General features: G+C 37.1%; 1 protein-coding gene across 6 annotated transcripts in view; it reads left to right on the forward strand.

The window, feature by feature from the left end:
- The window catches only part of KPNA3 (karyopherin subunit alpha 3), an 85,325-nt gene that overhangs the window by 35,014 nt on the left and 30,953 nt on the right, over positions 1 to 19,358 (forward strand). For all 6 annotated transcript variants that reach the window (XR_014818866.1, XR_014818868.1, XR_014818867.1 and 3 more), the window contains 1 exon segment: positions 13,242 to 13,286. Coding sequence is in view for 3 of the 6 variants with exons in the window: in NM_001190230.1 (NP_001177159.1) it covers positions 13,242 to 13,286 (45 nt within the window). In the remaining 3 variants the exon portion in view is untranslated.

A 19,358-nucleotide genomic window follows, 5' to 3' on the forward strand; every position in this document is an offset into this window, starting at 1 on the left:
GGGGACTTCCATATGCTGCAGGTGTGGCCCTAAAACAGAAAAGAAAAAAGTAGAAGGCTTGGTTTTTCTGCAGAGAGAAAGGAGGATGTGGAAAAGTGGGCTTGAGAGCAGTAGTTTTTTGTACAGAATCTAACTAGAGAAGGCTGGAAAGATTTCCAAACAGCAGGCACTGAGAATGTGAGATTATAGACCTAGAATTGGTAATATTCATATTGGAGGTTGAGGTTTGCTTTTTTTTTTTTTTTTTTCTTGCAGCACTTGGCCGCTCAGCTTTGTAGAGAGAATAGAAGTGACCCAAGGTTAGCTTTTTGCCAGGGCAATTAGATAGGAATGTAAAAATGAAGCAAAAAACAGAAGCGGTTAAAAAAATTGGGAGAAAATCAAGGCGCTAAGGGGCTAAAGTAATCTTTCTGGATCTAGGTCAGTCTGTTGAATGGCTGATTAATGGGAAATTGTCTAATGCCTTAATTGGATCTAGGGAGAGTTTTGCTACTAGGAGCAGAGATGTTTCAAATTAAAGAACACTGAACATAGTATCTTAAGAGAAAGCCTACTAATTTTGTATTAAAATGTTGAATATTTCAATGTTTTTGAATGAAGTGTAAAGCATCCAAAATATATTCTAATTGGACTGGCAGATCTGTGGCTGGTTCTTGATGAAAAGATTGATGGAAACTTAGAAATAAGGAAGAACCTTATTACTCTGTACCTGGACAGCCTCTTGAACTGGGCTGTTTGAAGGGTTGTTGATACCAGGGATGTTGTCAGAACTTAGGAAAACTAAGCCAGCTCCCTAGTCTTTAGTGATTATAAGGGCACTGGTGACAGAAATGAGAATGGGCACAGATGATATGATTAGATGGTATAAGCCATTTTCCACAGCTATTTAAAAACATGGTCTTGAAGTCCCTGTTGTGGCTCAGTGGTTAACGAATCCAGCTAGGAACCATGAGGTTGCGGGTTCGATCCCTGGCCTTGCTCAGTGGGTTAAGGATCCGGCGTTGCCGTGACCTGTGGTGTAGGTTGCAGACACGGCTCGGATCCCGAGTCGCAAAGACCAGTGGCTACAGCTCCGATTAGACCCCTGGCCTGGGAACCTCCATATGCCGCAGGAGGGCTTTCTCTGCCAGGCGCTGTCCCTGTTATAAACTTTGCTTGGTTGCCATTTTTTTATGGTGGTGCTGCTGGTCACAGTGAGACAAAGACAAAAAGAAAACAACAACAACAAAAAAAAAACCATGGTCTTGAAGTGGTATAGAGATAGATGTGACATTGACTCTGACACATAGGGAATATGGAAGTATCATTAATGATGATGAAGATAGCTAATGTTCATCAAGGGCTTTCTCTGCCAGGCGCTGTCCCTGTTATAAACACTTAACATGAATTTGACTCATTTGTTGCAGTAATCCTAGGAGGCTTTGTTAGTATTTTATAGGTAAAGAAGCTGAGATGGAGAGGCCAGTAACATTCCCAGGATATTGTCAAACTTGCCTGTGGGGGAGCCAGAATTTAAACCTAGACTGCTGACTCCAGAGCAGATGTTTCTAACCACTGTGTTGTGCCATTATAGGATAGTGCGCTAATGTAATTTGTACAATATATATGTATTCAATGTGTGCTGAATAATTTACATTGTTTATAAGTACCTTAGAGGAAAATCATTCAGTATCATTTTGGATGCCTGCTAATTTAGTGAAAATTTTGTTGGATATTTTGTGTGTTAACCTAGAGCAGTGGTTGAGAATGTGGTTCCTTTGATGAGCAGCATCAACATCAGTATCACCTGGGATCTTGTAGGAAGCAAATTCTTAATTCTTACCAAGGACCTGCTGCTTGAGAAACCCTGGGAATGGAGCCCAGCAGTCTGTGTGTTTAACTAGCCAGGTTATTCTGATGCAGGCCAAAAATTTGGAACTCCTAACCCAGAGCAAAGTCTAGTATGAGAAGGTGAATCAAAGTTTGAATTAGACAGTGGAGTGGTAGTGAGATTATCAGTATTTTCTGGATTACATTCTGAGGATTGAAATCTGATGAGGAACTATTAGCATTAAACGTTGCTTGGTTGCCATTTTTTTATGGTGGTGCTGCTGGTCCCAGTGAGATGAGAGTCAGTGTATTACAGCTGTTGACAACTCAGAATGCATGGTCAGGTATCAGTAGTAGTGCTGTTTACTTTAAACGTTAAAAAATTATGTAATATTTGATGTACAAAAATAGGTGATGTAGATACAAATTTTGAAGCAATAATAGAACAGATATTCATGAATACATACTTAAGAACTAGAACAAAAACTGTCTGACCCCATCTATAGCTTGCGGCCAGAAGTAATCCACTGTCAGAAATGTGTGTAAATCATTACTTTTGCTTTTCTAGATTTATCATACATATTTGTTTCCTGAAATAACGTGGTATTTAGTTTTGTTTGTTTTTTGTATTGTTGTTTATTTGTTTTGTTGGGTTTTTTTGTTTTGTTTTTTTGCTTTTTAGGGCCTCACCTGCAGCATATAAAAGTTCCCAGGCTAGGGGTAGAATTGGAGCTACAGGTGCCAGCCTGCACCACAGCCACAACAATGGGGGGATCCAAGCCACGGCTATGACCTACACCACAGCTCATGGCAGTGCCGGATTGCTGACCCACTGAGTGAGGCCAGGGATCAAACCCTCATCCTCATGGATACAGTCGATTCATTTATGGTGTGCCATGATTCATTCGTTCTCCTTTTTTTATTTTTGATTTTTTTGGCTGAGCCTACAGCATGCACAAGTTTCCAGGCCAGGGATCAAACTCAAGCCACAGCTGTGACAATGCTACGTTTATTCTGCTTTTAATGAACATTTGAGTTGCTTTCAATATTTTTGTTTTTGTGTTTTGCTATACAAACCAGTGATGCCAGAAACTACTCGTAAATATCTTATCTTCTGTATATGCAGAAGTTTTTGTAGGATTTATACCTTGGAATAGAATTGTATCCTTGGGTATCTTTCAACTTTACCATATTTTACCAAATTTTTTCCGCAAAACGGTTGTATCAACTGACATTTCACCAGCTGCTCTACATAACATCATTATTCAGTGATATTATACTGACTAGTGTTTTGGCAATCTTAAGATCAAAATGGTATCTCAGGAGTTCCCTGGTAACCTAGCAGTTAAGGATCCAGTGTTGTCACTTGTAGCTTGGCTTTGATCCCTGGCCTGGGAACTTCCACATGCCACGGGTGCAGCACTCCCCCTACTCCGGAAAAAAAAACAAAAAACAGGAGTTCCCGTCGTGGCGCAGTGGTTAACGAATCTGACTAGGGACTATGAGGTTGCGGGTTCCATCCCTGCCCTTGCTCAGTGGGTTAACGATCCGGCGTTGCCGTGAGCTGTGGTGTAGGTTGCAGACGCGGCTCGGATCCCGAGTTGCTGTGGCTCTGGCATAGGCTGGCAGCTACAGCTCTGATTAGACCCCCAGCCTGGGAACCTCCATATGCCGCGGGAGCGGCCCAAGAAATAGCAAAAAGACAAAAAAAAAAACAAAAAACAAACTCAAAACAAGAACAAAATGGTATATCATTGTGATCTTTATTTGTATCTTCCTGATTATTGAGGTTGACCACCTTTTCATGTTGGCTATTCTTGTTTTATCCTCTATGAAACAGCCTTTTTTTTTTTTGTCTGTCTTCTGTTCGTCTTTTGTCTTTTTCTTATTGGTATATGAATACTTTGTATACTCTGGACATTATTTATTATTCATGCTTCAACTATCCTTCCAGTTTGGCTTGCCTTTTCACTTTCTGTGTGGCATCTTTCAAAGAACAGAAATGTTAAATTTTAATGGAATTATTCATTTGGTTTAGCATTTTTGTGTCCTGCTTAAGAAATCTTTCTCTACTCCCAGATCATAAAGAAATTTTTCTGTGAAAACTTAAGGTGTTGCTTTTATAAGTTTTCAAACCATCTGGAATTGATTTTTCTGAATGGTGATATAGTAGGTATCCAGTTTCATTTTTTTCCCACATGGCCCAGAATTGTTTACTGAATGGTCTGTCTTTTTCCCAGTGGTCTGCAATGCCATCTCTATCATACCAACTTTCCATATATGTTTTGGTGTATTTCAAGGCTCTCTTTTATGGGTGAATTTATTTACTTTATATCTTTTAAAGGTAGTAATTTTAGGACTTCCCGTCATGGAGGAGTGGAAATGAATCTGACTAGGAACCATGAGGTTGCGTGTTCTTTCCTTGGCCTCGCTCAGTGGGTTAAGGATCCAGTGTTGCAGTAGCTGTGGTGTAGGTCACAGACATGGCTCGAATCTGGCGTGGCTGTGGCTTTGGCGTAGGCCGGCGGCTGTAGCTCCGATTAGACCCCCTAGCCTGGAAATCTCCATATGCCATAGGTGCAGCCCTAAAAAGAAAATAAAGTTAGTTATTTTTAAAATTACAGCTAAACATAATTAATAGTAGTAACAAATATCCAGTGTTCAGATTTCCCCAGCTGTTATTTTTATATGTGACACACACACATGCTACTGTGTGTATAAAACACATGACAGTTTGTTTGGATCAGTATCCAAATGAGGTCTACGTATTGGATTTGTTGATTATGTCTCTTAAATCTCTTAAAATCTATAGGCTCCTACTCCATTTCCCAAACCTCTCCCTGCCTTCCTTTTTTGTGTGGTTGCTTCTTGTTGTTTATCTTGAATTTTGCTCTTTGCAACCTAATGGTGTTCACTATATCCTGTTTCTTGTAAATTGGTTGTTAAATGTAAAGATTTGGGATACTTTATTAATTTATTTGCCAAGACTGATTTGTATGTGGCATTATATGGCTTTTTTTAAAAAACAAACATTGAGATATTCACATACATTTTCACATCTGCTCAGTGTTTTTTAGTATATTCATACTAAAAATAAGAATAACGCAGCCATTACCACACCCAATTTTAGAATAGTTTCATTACCACAAAAAGATATGTTAGGTCCTTTAGGAGTCATTCCTCATTCCCCCGTCCTCCCCCCATCCTTCCCCCATAGCTAAGCTACAACTAATCTACTTTCTATGTCTATAGACTTGCCTATTCAGGACATTTATAGAACTGGAATCATATAATATGTGGTTTTTTGTTAGGGACTTCTTTCCTTCCCTCCCTCCCCTCTCGCTCCTCTTTTTTTTTTTTTTTAATTTTAATTTTTTTGTCTTTTGTCTTTTTAGGGCCACACCCGCAGCATATGGATGTTCCCAGGCTAGGGGTTGAATTGGAGCTGTTAATGCTGGCCTACACCAACAGCCACAACAATGCCAGATCCAAGCCACGTCTGCGACTACACCATAGCTCATGGCAACCCAGGATTTGTAACCCACTAAGCGAGGCCAAGGATTGAACACACCACCTCAGGGTTCCTAGTTGGATCAATTTCCGCTGTGCCACGGTGGGAACTCCTCGCTCCTCTTTTTTAATTGGCCACACCTGCGGCATATGGAGGTTCCCAGGCTAAGGGTCAAATTGGAGCTGCAGTTGCCCACCTACAGCAGCGTGGGATCTGAGCCGCACCTGCAATCTATGCTGCTACTTGCAGCAATGCCAGATCCTTTAACCCACTGCATTGGGCTAGGGATCAAACCTAAGCCTCTGCAGCTATCCAGGCTGCTGCAGTCAGATTTTTGTAACCCACTGTGCCACAGCAGTAACTCTTAGTCTTTTAGTTATGAACTATTGATTATCTATTATGTGCATTATTGAATTTTGGAGTGATCGCTTCTTCCCCTGCTCAGAATTTGATGTAAAATATATGCTTTTTAAAAAGGTTTTTAAAAATTGACCTTTATTTTGAGGTAATCGTGGAGTCACATCAATTATAAAACATAATACAGAGAGACCCTTTACTCAGTTTCCCCAATGGTAACATCTTGCAGCCTTATGGTAAAATACTGATTTTTATACAGTTGAGTATAAACCAGTTCCATCACCGCAGGATTCTCTCATGTCATTTTTGTAGCCATACTTACTCCCTGTCCCATCCCACACCATCCTCAATCCCTGGCAACCACTAATCTCTTCTCCATTTCTGTAATTTTGTTATTTCAAGAATGTTATGTAAATGGAATCATTGGATATGAATCAATCTTTTGGAATTGGCTTTTTTCTCTCAACATAATTCCCTAGAGATGTATCTAAGTTGTTAATTGTGTTAGTAGTTCTTTCCTTTTATTGTTGGGTAGCACTCCATGGTATGGATGTGCCACAGTTTCTTTAAGCTGTGAAGGATGTGTGAGTTGTTTCCAGGTTTGGGCTGTTATAAAGAAAGCTGATCTAATATTTTGTGTATAGGTTTCTTGTGTGCATAAGTTTTCACTTCTCTGGGATAAATGGTTCAGAAGTACAGTTGCTAAGTCCTGTGGTATTTGCATGTTGAGTTTTTTAAGAAATAGTTTTTTTTTTTTTTTTTTTTTAAGTTTTTCAGATAGTGTTTTACATTCCCACCAGCAATGTTCAGGTTTCTGCACATATTCACCAGCATTTGGTGTTGTCTCAAATATTTAATATAGCTGTACTGATAGGTGTGTAGTAATATCTCATTGTGGTTTTAGTTTGTATTTCCCTAATGGCTGATATTATTGAACATCTTTTCATACGCTTATTTGTTATCTATTTGTCTTCTTTGATAAAATGTCTCTTTATTTCTTTTGCCAATTTTCTAGTATAATTGATTACTCTCATATTGAGTAAGAGTTTTCTGTATATTCTAGACATCAATCCTTTATGATATATGTATGTGTGATTTGCAAGTTTTTTTTTTCATTCTCTAAACTGTCTTTTTATTCTTTCCACATTTTGCTTTCTCAGAGCAAAATTTTTAAATTTTGATGAGGTATAGTTTACCAGTTATTCCTTTTATGGATCATGATTTTAGAGTCATGTCTAAGAACTCTTTGCCTGGTTCCAAAGGTTTCTTTGGCTCTCCAGAGGTTTCTTACTCGGTGTTTTTTGTTTTTTTTTTTTTTTTCTAAAAGTTTTACAGTTTTATATTTAAACATGATTCATTTCATGGGTTTTTTGGTGTGTGTGTAAGGTATGCGTCTTAAATTGAGCTTCATACATTTGTCTTATCAGTATCTACCTGAATAGCAAGTACCATTTGTTGAAAAGTCTATCTTTCCTCCTTTGAATTACTTTCATACCTTTTTCAAAACTCAGTTGAGCATATTTATATAGTTGTTTTTCGGGTTCTCTGTTCTGTTCCGTTGATCAGTGTATAATATATATTCTTCCACCAGTATACACTGTGTTTATTAAATACTGTAGGTATATAATAAATCTTGAAGTTAGATAGGCTGATTCTTGCCACTTTATTCTTTATTTTCTTTTTTCCCCCAAAACTGCTTTAGCTATTCTAATTACTTTGGCTTTCTATATAAACTTTAAAGTAGTCTTTTTTTTTTTTTTTGTATCTACAAAAAGTATTGCTGGGATTTGAGAGGAATTGTGTTAAGCCTTGTATCATTGTGGATTGTGGGGAGAATTGACATCAAGTTGAATCTACCAATCCATGAACACAGTATGTCTCTCCATTATTTTTTCTTTTTTTTCTTTTTTTTTTTTTGTAGTTTCTTGATATCCTTTATCAGTGTTGTGTCATTTTCAACATATATATCCTGTACATGTATCGTTAGGTTCATACCTAAGTATTTTGGGGGGGGCGGTTGTTAATGATATTGTTTGTATTTTTAATTTTGGTGTCCGTGTGTTCATTGCTAGTATATAGGCATACAGATTGATTTTTGTATTTTTGTCTTGTATCCTTTGACTTTGTTGAACTAACTTATTAGATCTACCTTATAAATCACTATATATACACTTCTTGGCTAAATGTCCCAGAGGCATTTTTCTTTCTCCTTTGCTTGCCTGCCTTTTTCTTTCTCTTCTCTTTTCTTCTCTTCTTTTTCTTTTGAAATCCATTAGTTAATATATCTTGGTATTGGTTTTTCTGGGTTGATAGCCCAGGTACTTTGTGTACTTTTTCAGTGTTTCATTTTAAGTCTCTCAGTTTCAGGATGTTTTTTTCTTTTTAATTGTAGATTTTAGTATTTGCTCTGTTTCGTTGGTTTTCTTCTTTAAGGATGACTTATGTATCTAGAATCTTCTTTGATTTTCTTTATTGTCACTGTAATTCTAATAATTTTCACTTTCATTTTTTTTGATGAAAAATTTATTTCTTTGCACGTTCTCTATCTCTTAAGCACTATCTGTTGTGTGGTTGTTCTTGGTTAGGTTTCCTTTCTGAAATATTTTTTTCTTTTCTTTCAAATTCTGATTTCTAGAATCTTATTTCTGGGTTTTTCAATTTCGATTTATAATGTTCTTTGACATTTTCTATCATTTGCTAGGATATAATTTTTTACCTGTTTTGTATGTGTGGCATTTCGGAAGTCTTCTAATGCATCATTTTGCTTTTTATGTCTTATAGCATAGAATTTGACCCCAATTGTCAAATTGTTTTTGTTTTCTGTTGTTTTTGTTTGTTTGCACCCGTGGCATGTGGAAGTTCCCAAGCCAGGCCAAGAATTGAATCCATGCCACTGTAATGACAACGACGGGTTCTTAACTTGCTGCTCCACAAGCGAACTCCCTGTTGTTCATTTTATAATAAGTTTTTCCTGAACAGAGTTGGAGTGAGGGATGGGTCAGGATAGCTTTTCTAAGGTTACCACTTTTGTTTGGCTTTAAAAAAACAAACAAACAAACAAAAAACACCAAAAAGAATTATGTATATATGTATAAAATATATGTATATATCTTCCCATTTTCTGAGACCTGGCTCTGTTTCACTAAACCAGTTTCATCTGGATCCTCTCTTTGCTTTGCTACAGTTATACTTGTCTTGCTCACTTCAAATTCTCCCAGCAATTTGTTTTCAGTTCCGGGGCTTTTTCCAGAACAAGGGACTTCAGCCCTTGTTTTTGAGTCTACTCTTAGCATATCTTACAATGTTGTCATGTGCAAAAGATCCCTTCCATTTGCACCTATTCTCACATCACCTTTCCAGACTCTAATGATTCATGATTTTGGGTTCTCTTCTCCTCAAGTCTTTTAATAATCCTGTTACTTTTCTCCCCTTCTGTTTCCTTCTGCAGGTATACTGAGACCATATGAGTCCTATAGTTGGTGGTTTAACCAGATCTTTCTTGTATTTGAGAATTCGTGGGTTTACCTTGTCACCCATCCTGTAAATCTGGTCTATGGGGTTTTGGTTTGGCTGTCCTGGAAACTTTTTTTTTTTGGTAGCGGGAAAGATTTCAAGTGATTTAAAAAATTAATTGAGATGTTTTATTCAAGAGAACGACAATACAGGCTTGCATTTAAAAAAGAAATGCTCTGGCTGCACTGTGGAAAACTGATTCAGTACATAGAAGGATATTAATTAGGAGACTAGTAGTGACCCAAGTGAGATGATGATGGTTTAGACTGGGATAGTGGCAATAAAGCTAGTAAGTTTGAGTCCTATTTTGGTGAATGTCAAAGAATGAGAGTGAGTAGACATGGACGATCTCCCCGGATAGGGATTCTTGCAACTGTTTTGGATGGTCCTGCTGCTTCCTGATATAGGGAATAGTCATATAAGCATAGGTGGGATTTTTTTTGGTGAGGGGGGAAGAGGGGCAGGTTTGATATTTATAAGCAGCTGAGTTTGAGGCCTTGTTCCATAAACTATGCTCTACCCTCAAACTACACACATGCACGCATATTTTAATTCTTCATCAAGCCTTCTCCTTACCCTCTGATCATATCTTCTTCTGATGTAGAAATTTATTGTTTACTTTAACTGTTAACATATTTGTATTACTGGTTATTATTACCATTTCCCCTAGACCAGCTGCTGGCAGACTTTTTCTTAAAAAGACAGTAAATATTTTAGGCTTTGGGGGCCAGAAGACAAAAATAAGGGTATTGTGTAGCCACTTAGTATCATTTATAATGTAACCACTTAAAAATGTACATGCCATTCTTGCGTGGAGTTGCAAAAACAGACAGCTTGCCAGAACTGGCTCACAGGCTGCAGTTTGTTAACCACTGTACTAGATTATAATTGCTCCTAGTTGCAGGTACATTGCCTGGTGCCTTTTGGTTAAATTCAGTAAATTTTTGTTGAATTAGTAAATATTGTACTTAGAGATTTGAAGCCCAGGCAAGAGGGTTGAATAAAAATAGATATTTGGGAGTGGCCATCAAACAGTAATTGAAGACCTGAGAGTAGATGAGATCACCTGGGAAGAATATAAGGGAGGAGAGGGCCTAAGGTGGATCCTTTTTCTGTAACTCAGAGAGGAGACTAAATAATGACTAACTCAAAGGTGCTTCTGTCATATGCAGTAGTACCTGTTGCTAACTGGCCTAAGCCTTTTGGCCATTTACACTAAGAGGTTCTTTTGGATGAATAAGGAGGCTTTTAATTTTATAGATTGGTAAAGGTAATAGATGTTTCCCCTTAAAAATTTTACTACCAGTGAGTTAAAATAAAATAATAAAACAAGCCTTAGAATTTGCTGCTTATACAGATATGTATTAGCAAGCAGTCACAAAAAGTCATACAGCTTGTTTTACGGGTTTAGGCCCTTTAGACTCTAAACTACCACCTTGCAATAAAACTTCAACCCTAAGAAGATACCACAAAGATCTGACTAGGATTAGGGGACAAAATCCTCCAAGATAGGGTGGGACACAGGATCAAAGGAAAGCTTAGACTCAGAAACTTCTCTGAAGATTGACTGCAGGACTTGCCCGATTCTAATACTGCCAGCAAGTAAAAATCAAGGCACTTGTACAATATTCCTTGTTAGTCCATATGTCTTGAACAATTCCATTTCAGAAATAAAAAGTTATTTCCAGATTCTCTTATGTTATTTAACAAACCCACGTTAAAATTCAGATGTTGATACTCAGAGCACTTACTGATTGGGAGTTAACTCCTGATTTGGGTGCTTCGCATGCTAACTAACTTCCTCTGAAATATGGATTACTAATTTACATACTTCAGAAGTTAACACTTCTATAAAAGCTAAAGCATTATTTTAATGGGAATTACAATGTAGCAATAACTTGATTACATTTTGGAGGGGGCTTCCTAGATCCTTTTTTTAATGTACTCTCTTAAAAAAATTGTAAACAATTAGGTGTTGTAATTATTGCAGTGTAAATGTTTTTCTCAGTTCTAGTAACAACTGGATTAGATGTTCATATGGCAAATTTTAACAGTGGTACAGTTCTGATCTTCAAGTGAATGAAGACAGCTTTACAGAGTGGTCAAATAACAATATTGGTATTTGAGAATTGTCCAATATTTGTTACCACTTATATGATGAGTTTATACATAAAGCATTCTTTGTATTAATAGTGTTGAAGTTAAGGAGTTCCTGTAATGGCGCAGCAGAAACGAATCTGACTAGGAACCCTGAGGTTGCAGGTTCAATCCCTGGCCTCTCTCAGAGTGGGTTAAGGATCCAGCATTGCTGTGAGCTGTGGTGTAGGTTGCAGATGTAGCTTGGATCCCACGTTGCTGTGGCTCTGATATAGGCCAGCAGCTACAGCTCCAATTGGACCCCTAGCCTGGAAAACTCCATATGCCGCAGGTGTGGCCCTAAAAAAAAAAAAAAAAAAGACAAAAGACCAAAAAAAAAAAAAAAAAAAAAAGTGTTCAAGTTGGAACACAGAAACATATTAAATATAAAATTAGATTCAGTGCTCTGTCTTTATACTTTTGAACCTTATTAGTGATAGTGGTTTTTATCAGTACATCATTCCTTCACATTAAATAAATGTTACTAATTTGAATTTTGTTTGCCCATTTTGTTTACATTTAGTATATCTATATTTAAGCATGAGTTTATGTCTAGATTAATATTTTCATATATTTAGTAAGTTTGTAATTTGGGTTCTATGGGATTTTTTTTTTTCCCTAGCAAGGGATTATCACTCCAGTTTAAGAAAGTTTTACAGAGGTACCATAGCAAAACAATAATTAAATAAAATAATAGCATACTGAATCTTGCAGTACATTAAAATAATAATATATAATGACATGTAGCTTTCAATGTAGCCTTTATTCTTAAAATGTAAGCATTTACCATGCTTGTACATGTAATAAAATAATCTATCATATCCCTTTGTCAAAGGGAGAAGGGATATCTAGTCATTTCAGTAATTCCTGCTAAGACATTCCTGAGAGAGCTTCTTAGTAAACCTCAGTTATTTCCTTACCTTTTGATACAAGATATCTATTCCAAATTTATTTTCACTTTGATGTGATTTTTTTAAGGCCATGGCAATGAGTCATTTACTTTTTTAAAACATGAATCATTTGAAACAATACATTGGTTGCAAGCATCAAAAATCAGCTCTGGCTGACTTAAACAAAACCATAATTTATTGGAAGAATATGGGGTAGTTCATAAAATGAGTAGGGACAACAAATAACTCAGTATACAGCAAGTCCAGGATATAGGCATGGTTCACTACCTTGTCCATATACTTCCTTTGCAAATTAATATGCTTTCTTTTTTCTTTACATTTTGCTTAAGATTCAGAGTTATAGGAGAGAGTTTCTGATGGCCGAGTTTGAGCCTCATACCCTATTTATGCTAAGAGAGAATGAACTGCTTTAATAGATGGTTCATCAAGACTGGACACACAGAGTTCACATCATGGCTCAGTGGTTAACGAATCCGACTAAGAACCATGAGGTTACGGGTTCGATCCCTGGCCTTGCTCAGTGGGTTAAGGATCTGATGTTGCCATGACCTGTGGTGTAGGTTGCAGACGCGACTTGGATCTGGCGTTGTTGTGGCTCTGGCATAGGCCAGCGGCTGCAGCTCCAGTTAGACTCCTAGCCTGGGAGCATCCATGTGCCGCAGGGGTGGCCCTAGAAAAGAAAAAAAAAAAGAAAGACTGGACACAATGGAGAGTATTTAATTCCCCAAAGTATCCTGGATGCAGTTAGGAGAGGGGAATGGATCCTAGGCAGCCAAGCCCTACTTTACACAGCCCACAAAACTAATCAACAGATATCCAGTAAAATAGACAGGAGTTTTGGCTTTTTAACTTCATGTAGTTCATCATTTAAAGTCTAAAACTGATTAATCCTTAATCTTTAATAAAATCTAAAAAAATTTAAATCTTAAATGCCTGAGACTCTAATTTATATATCAGCAGTATCAATATTTACATACTTATGAAGTTTTTGTTTTTCTTTTCAGACAATGCGAAGACACAGAAATGAAGTGACAGTTGAATTGAGAAAGGTAAGAGTAGAACAGATACTGACTCACAGACTTTGAAAAACTTACAGTTTTCAAAGGAGACAGTTCGAGGGGTGGGGGGATGCGCTGGGGCTGTGAGATGGAAATCCTATGAAATTGGATTGTGGTGATCGTTGTACAACTGTAAATGTAATAAATTCATTGAATAATAAAAAATTAAAAAAGAGGAAGGTAAGAGTGATTTGTGTTATAAAAAGTAATTAGATTTTTCTGATGTTAAAATTTTATGTAACTTGAATAATGAAAATACTCTGGCAAATTAGTGGGCATCCCTAAAACCCACAGCATAAAAATATATCATTAAATAATTTATAATGGTACACACTTAGAATAGCTTCCACTTATTGAGGTACTAACTGTGTGAAGTACTTTACCACTATCATTGGAATTCTCCCAACATCTGATGAAGTTAGATACTCTGGATTTTTCTTAACATCCTCTTTCTGTGGGCTTTGTGCTGGACAGAATCCCTCCACCTTCCTCATGTAGAAGTTATACATCCTTGTTAAAGGTGCTTTAGAAAAATAAATAAAAGTAGAATAACCGGAGTTCCCATCATGGCTCAGAAGAAACAAATCCAGCTAGGAATCATGAGGTTGCAGGTTCAATCCCTGGCCTCGATCAGGGATTGCCGTGAGCTGTGGTGTAGGTCGCAGATACGGCTTGAATCTGGCATTGCTATGGCTCTGGTGTAGGCCAGCAGCTGTAGCTCTAATTCGACCCCTAGCCAGGGAAACTCCATATGCAGCAGGTGCTGCCCTAAAAAGCAAAAAAGAAAAAGTAGAATAACCTTGTATCTTACCAACTAAATGCAACTGCTATTAAGTTTTATTTTATTTTTTTCCATTATTTTTGAGTTATCCTCATTAGATTGTGTTTTCATGCAAGCATATTTTATTTTAAGCAAATTTTAATTATCAATTAAGAAAGTACACATAGGGAGTTCCCGTCATGGCTCAGCAGTAATGAATCTGACTAGTATCCATGAGGATGCGCGTTCAATCCCTGGGCTGTCTTGTGGGTTAAGGATCCAGCGTTGCTGTGAGGTCGCAGATGGAGCTTGGAGCCCTAGTTGGCTGTGGCTGTGGTGTAAACCAGCAGTTATAGCTCCGATTTGACCCCTAGCCTGGGAACTTCTGTGTGCCACGGTGCAGCCCTAAAAGGGCCAAAAAAACAGAAAGAAAGTACACATAATAAGTTCTGTCTGTATACATGTACATTTTAAAAACTAGATTTGAAACTTAGTTCTAAATCTTTGTGTTTTTCTTAGATTAGATCCTTTTGTTGATCTACTTCACTTGTAAAACTCATATATTATCATCTTGACTTTTCAGTTTTATAGAGAAAGGTCTTGATTCTGAGAGTACACACTCTCTCAGTGAGTCACTAGAATTAAATGGACCTGTGCATTTGTTTACTCAATAAGTATTTATTTTATACCCACTTTGTGTCATGAATTTTTGCTCAGCATCGATATTATGGTATATAATTCATGAAATCCATTATCCTGTACCCCTTTCACCCATTTTTAAATTTGAAAAATACTTGCTAATCCCATGTTCTTTCAATTCCTTAACTTCTTTGTGATTACTTAACGGATTAACAACAGTGATTTGGCAATCATATCTTCAAGTTTTTTCAGATGCTTGGGTCATTTGGACCAGAGAAACGAACTTAAGCCTTAGCTTAATAAAGTGAGTAAGGTGAGCTCGTTGCCAGTCTTAACACTTTGGACTTAGCTTCTTCTTCTTTTTTTTTTTTTTTAAACTTTTTATTAACGTATAACATACCCACAAAAATGTCAGTATAGCTTAAGTATACAGCTTGATGAATTTCCACAAAGTGCAAACATCTGTGTAAGCAGCTCCTAAATAAGAAAGAAAACATTGCCTGTATCCCAGGGACCCTTCCCAGTTACTTCTTTCCCTCAAAGATAACATGATCATGATTTCTAACACTGTAGATTATTTTTCATATTTTGAACTTTATAAAATAGAATAATGTGTGTCCTTCTGTATCTGGTTTTTCATTCATCTTATGAAGATCATTAACTTTAATAGAGCCTGTGGGAATAAAACTGGAAATAATTATTCCTTTTTTGTCATCTCTTCACATTGCAGCAGCTCTCCCCAGCTGTGAGCCTTTACTTTCTCCTAACTTTTCATGCTTGGAGTATAGTTCTGTGTTTGTATTGCTCTTGGTATTATTCAGAATTCTCCCCTGTTTTAAGCTTTTTAGACCTTTTGATATCCTTATAAATCTAAGCTCTTCACTTATATTTGGTGATTTGTTCCTTTTATAGTTGTGCCTGCCCTCTGTATTTAATTTATAGAATTAAAAATCTTGCTTGTCAGAGTACATCTTTTTTAATACTCACCTTGGTTACTTTAGAGTCCTCTTATTTTCTTTTTTTCCTCCTGGATAACATCATTTCCTTTCCAATTACTATGATTAATTCCTGAAAATCTTTGTAGGAAGATCAAAGTGAAAGTAACTAAAGAAATCTCAAATAATTCCTTATTTCACATTTGAGAATTTCCTGAGTAAGCAGCAAGAAAGTGACCCCTTCCTGAAAAAAACAAAGCCTAAACTTGAGACAAAGCTTAAGTGATTTTGATGTGATTCTGTAGAGTTGTGTAGAGTCCTAAAGAGAAGATTCTTCCACTCTTTACTGTCAGAGTGTCTGATTCCAGCCTTGCTGTCTTTATTGCTCCATTGAGGAGAAAATCACAGCATTGTTATTACTGACACTGAGATTCTTGAAAGTACAGGACTTGTTTCCAGCAAATGGAATGATCTTTTAAAGCTCAACAGTAAAAAAACACCTAGACAATCCAATGAGAAAATGGACAAAAGATGTGAAGAGAAAATTCCTTGAAGGAGGTATACTGACAGCAGTCATGATGATGATTACTGCATCATTCGCCATCTGGGAAATGAAGATCAAAACCAATTAAAAGCATATATCAGAACAGCTAAAATTCGTGGTAATACCAAATGCTGGTGAGGATACAGAGAAACTAGATCCCTCATATGTTGCTGGTGGGAATGTAAAATGGTATAATCACTCTGGAAAACACGCGAATTCCTGATAGAAGCAACAGCTTTTATGAATTTCCGAAGAATTATGCTTTGCAAAAAAAAAAAAAAAAAAGCCCATTACAAAGAGTATATATGCTGTATGATTCCATTTAAGAATATTTTTGAAATGACAAAATTTTAGAAATGAAGAACAGATTGGTGGTGGTTAGGGGTTAATGAGGAAGGGAAGTGAGAGGGAGGTGGTTTGCTTATAAAAGAGCAACAGGAAGGCATTTTCTGGTTTCGGAACTGTTTGGTATCTTGACTAGAATGGTGGCTGTAAGAACCTACACAGGTGATAAAACTGTATAGAACTAAATACACATAAACACATAAGTTGAATGCAAGTAAGACAAAATCTGAGTAAGACAGTGGATTTTATTAACATCAGTGTCCTGGTTGTGATATTTTACTGTAGTTTTGCAACACATTACCATTGGGGGAATCTGGGCAAACTATACAAGGGATTTCTGCATTATTTATTGCAACTGCCTACTGATTTGGAGTTATCTCAATAAAAGTTTTAATTTAAAAAACCCTGATCTATGAGCTCCCGTTGTGGCTCAGTGGTTTAACGAGTCCTGCTAGTATCCATGAGGACAGAGGTTCAATCCCTGACCTTGCTCAGTGGGTTAAGGATCTGGCATTGCTGTGAGCTGTGGTGTAGGTCACAGATGCAGCTCGAATCCAGCATTGCTGTGGCTGTGGCATAGGCCATCAGCTACAGCTCCGATTCCACCCCTACCCTGGGAACTTCCATATGCTGCGAGTGTGGCCCTAAGAAAAAGAAAAAAAGAAAAAGCAGACTCTGTAGCCACAATAGTCTCTGTAGTTCTCTAGTCTCTGGGTTCACATCTTAATTAATATTTCCCAAGTATATTATTTAATTTAGCCAGATTCTCTGTGTCCCGATTTATTCATCTTAAAATTAATGTTTGACTTTTAAAGGAACAAAACTAGATAAAGATTTAAAAGAATGAGGGTATTGCTGGTTAAAAACAAATTTAATTACTTATTCAAATTTGGAATGTGACTGGTAAATATCCTTTTCATAACATATATAAGAAGTAACTGATGACTTGTTCTACAGATTTAGGTAAAGAATTGCAAACCACTTTTTCAAGATAGAATGAAAAGGAACTTCATATAGAGATTAATAATACAGAATTTGTTAACTCAAAAAACATTAGATTGAGTCATAAGAAGTCTCCCATAGTTAATTAAAGCTTTTTGATCTACAAAGAGGCAATTCCATGTGGTTCAACCAATTGTCGGAAAACTGATCTAGGAATTCCCTGGTGGCCTAGTAGTTAAGGATTCAGCATGTGGAGTTCCTGCTGCGGCGCAGTGGGTTAATGATCATCTTATCTTTGTGGAGGTGCTGGTTTGATCACCAGTTCAATCCCTGACTCAACTCAGTGGGTTAAGGATTTGGCATTGCTGCAGCTGAGACATAGGTTGGAGCTCCAGCTAGGATCCCTTGTGGGAATTTACATATGCCAGGGGGGCAGCCTAAAGAAAATAAAAGAAGGGAAAAAGGATTCAGCATGGTCATTGCTGGGACTTGGGTTCTCTCCTTGGCCCAGCAACTTCTATGTGCTGTGGGAGTGGCCATAAAAAAAAAAATAACCATTTTCTTTAAAAAGAAAAAAAAGCAGATCTAAGAAGTATTAAATACATATGAGATAATAGATTAATAATGGATTTCTAAAGGAACTTTAAAATGGATCTAATAATCTGTGTGTATGTGTTTGAGATAAGGTAGGTGTAGAAACCAGACAAGTTCTCATATCGTCTGAGCTCCCCTCCCACTTAACAAAAGAAAAAGATACCTTTTATAGATGCTGAACTTATTATAGTACAGTCTCTAAGAGGATAAAAATCTGTAGGTTGACAAGCACAAGTACAGTGTAAGTTACTGATTCTGGTGAAGCCTTTCTTTTACTGATTAATTACATCACCAGAAACCTTCCCCAGGAATAATAATCTTTTCTTGACTTTACATATTTTTTAAAAAATTATTTTTACTCAAGTATAATTGATTTACAATATTGTGTTAGTTTCCAGTATACAGCAAAGCGATTAAGTTATGCACATATATACATAGAAATGTATATACTATTCATATATACATAGTAGTGAGTGTGTGTATGTATATATATATAGTAGTGTGTAAATGTTAATCCAAACTTGTACATTTTTTTTAAGAATACAGTATGACTTTCTTGCCCTTCAGTGCCCAAAATGGTCTATGTTAGGATGTTTTCAATTCAAATAGATTGTTTCAACTTACTAAGAAGCAATAATAACACTAAACTTGTATATGCCCAAAAACATATGTTCAGATATGTGTAAAGCCAGATTGATGAATTACAAGGAGAAATTTGTCAAAGACATGATCATTGTGGGAGATACTTTTGTCAGCACACCAATTAATAGAGACTAGAAACTTCATCTAATCTCTACTGGGCTCCTTCCTTCATCTCAAGTCAGCTGGTGGTTTAGCTTGTGACTAGATGATCTAAGATGGTCTCACACAAGTTGACTGTTGGATGAGACCATGGTTGTCTCCCACATGACCTCAGCGTCTAGCAGTCTAGCTCAGAGCTTTCACATGGTGGTTCTAAAATTGCAGAAGCAGCAAGAGAGAGAACATGTTTGAATGTGTAGGCACTTTTCAGGTCCATTTACTTAATGTCCCATTGCCAAAGCAAGTCAATAGCTACATCTGGGGGTTCCTGTCGTGGCGCAGTGGTTAACGAATCCGACTGGGAACCATGAGGTTTTGGGTTCCATCCCTGGCCTTGCTCAGTGGGTTAAGGATCTGGCATTGCCGTGAGCTGTGGTGTAGGTTGCAGATGTGGCTCGGATCCCGCATTGCTGTGGCTGTGGCGTAGGCCGGCAGCTACAGCTCCAATTAGACCCCTAGCCTGGGAACCTCCATATGTCGAGAAGGCAGCCCTAGAAAAGGCC

The sequence above is a fragment of the Sus scrofa genome, chromosome 11 (genome assembly GCF_054392235.1).
Source record: "Sus scrofa isolate SSC_HxYL_T2T_F1_AM1 chromosome 11, Sscrofa_HxYL_maternal_Yorkshire_Landrace_v2.0, whole genome shotgun sequence".
Classification (NCBI taxonomy): domain Eukaryota; kingdom Metazoa; phylum Chordata; class Mammalia; order Artiodactyla; family Suidae; genus Sus; species Sus scrofa.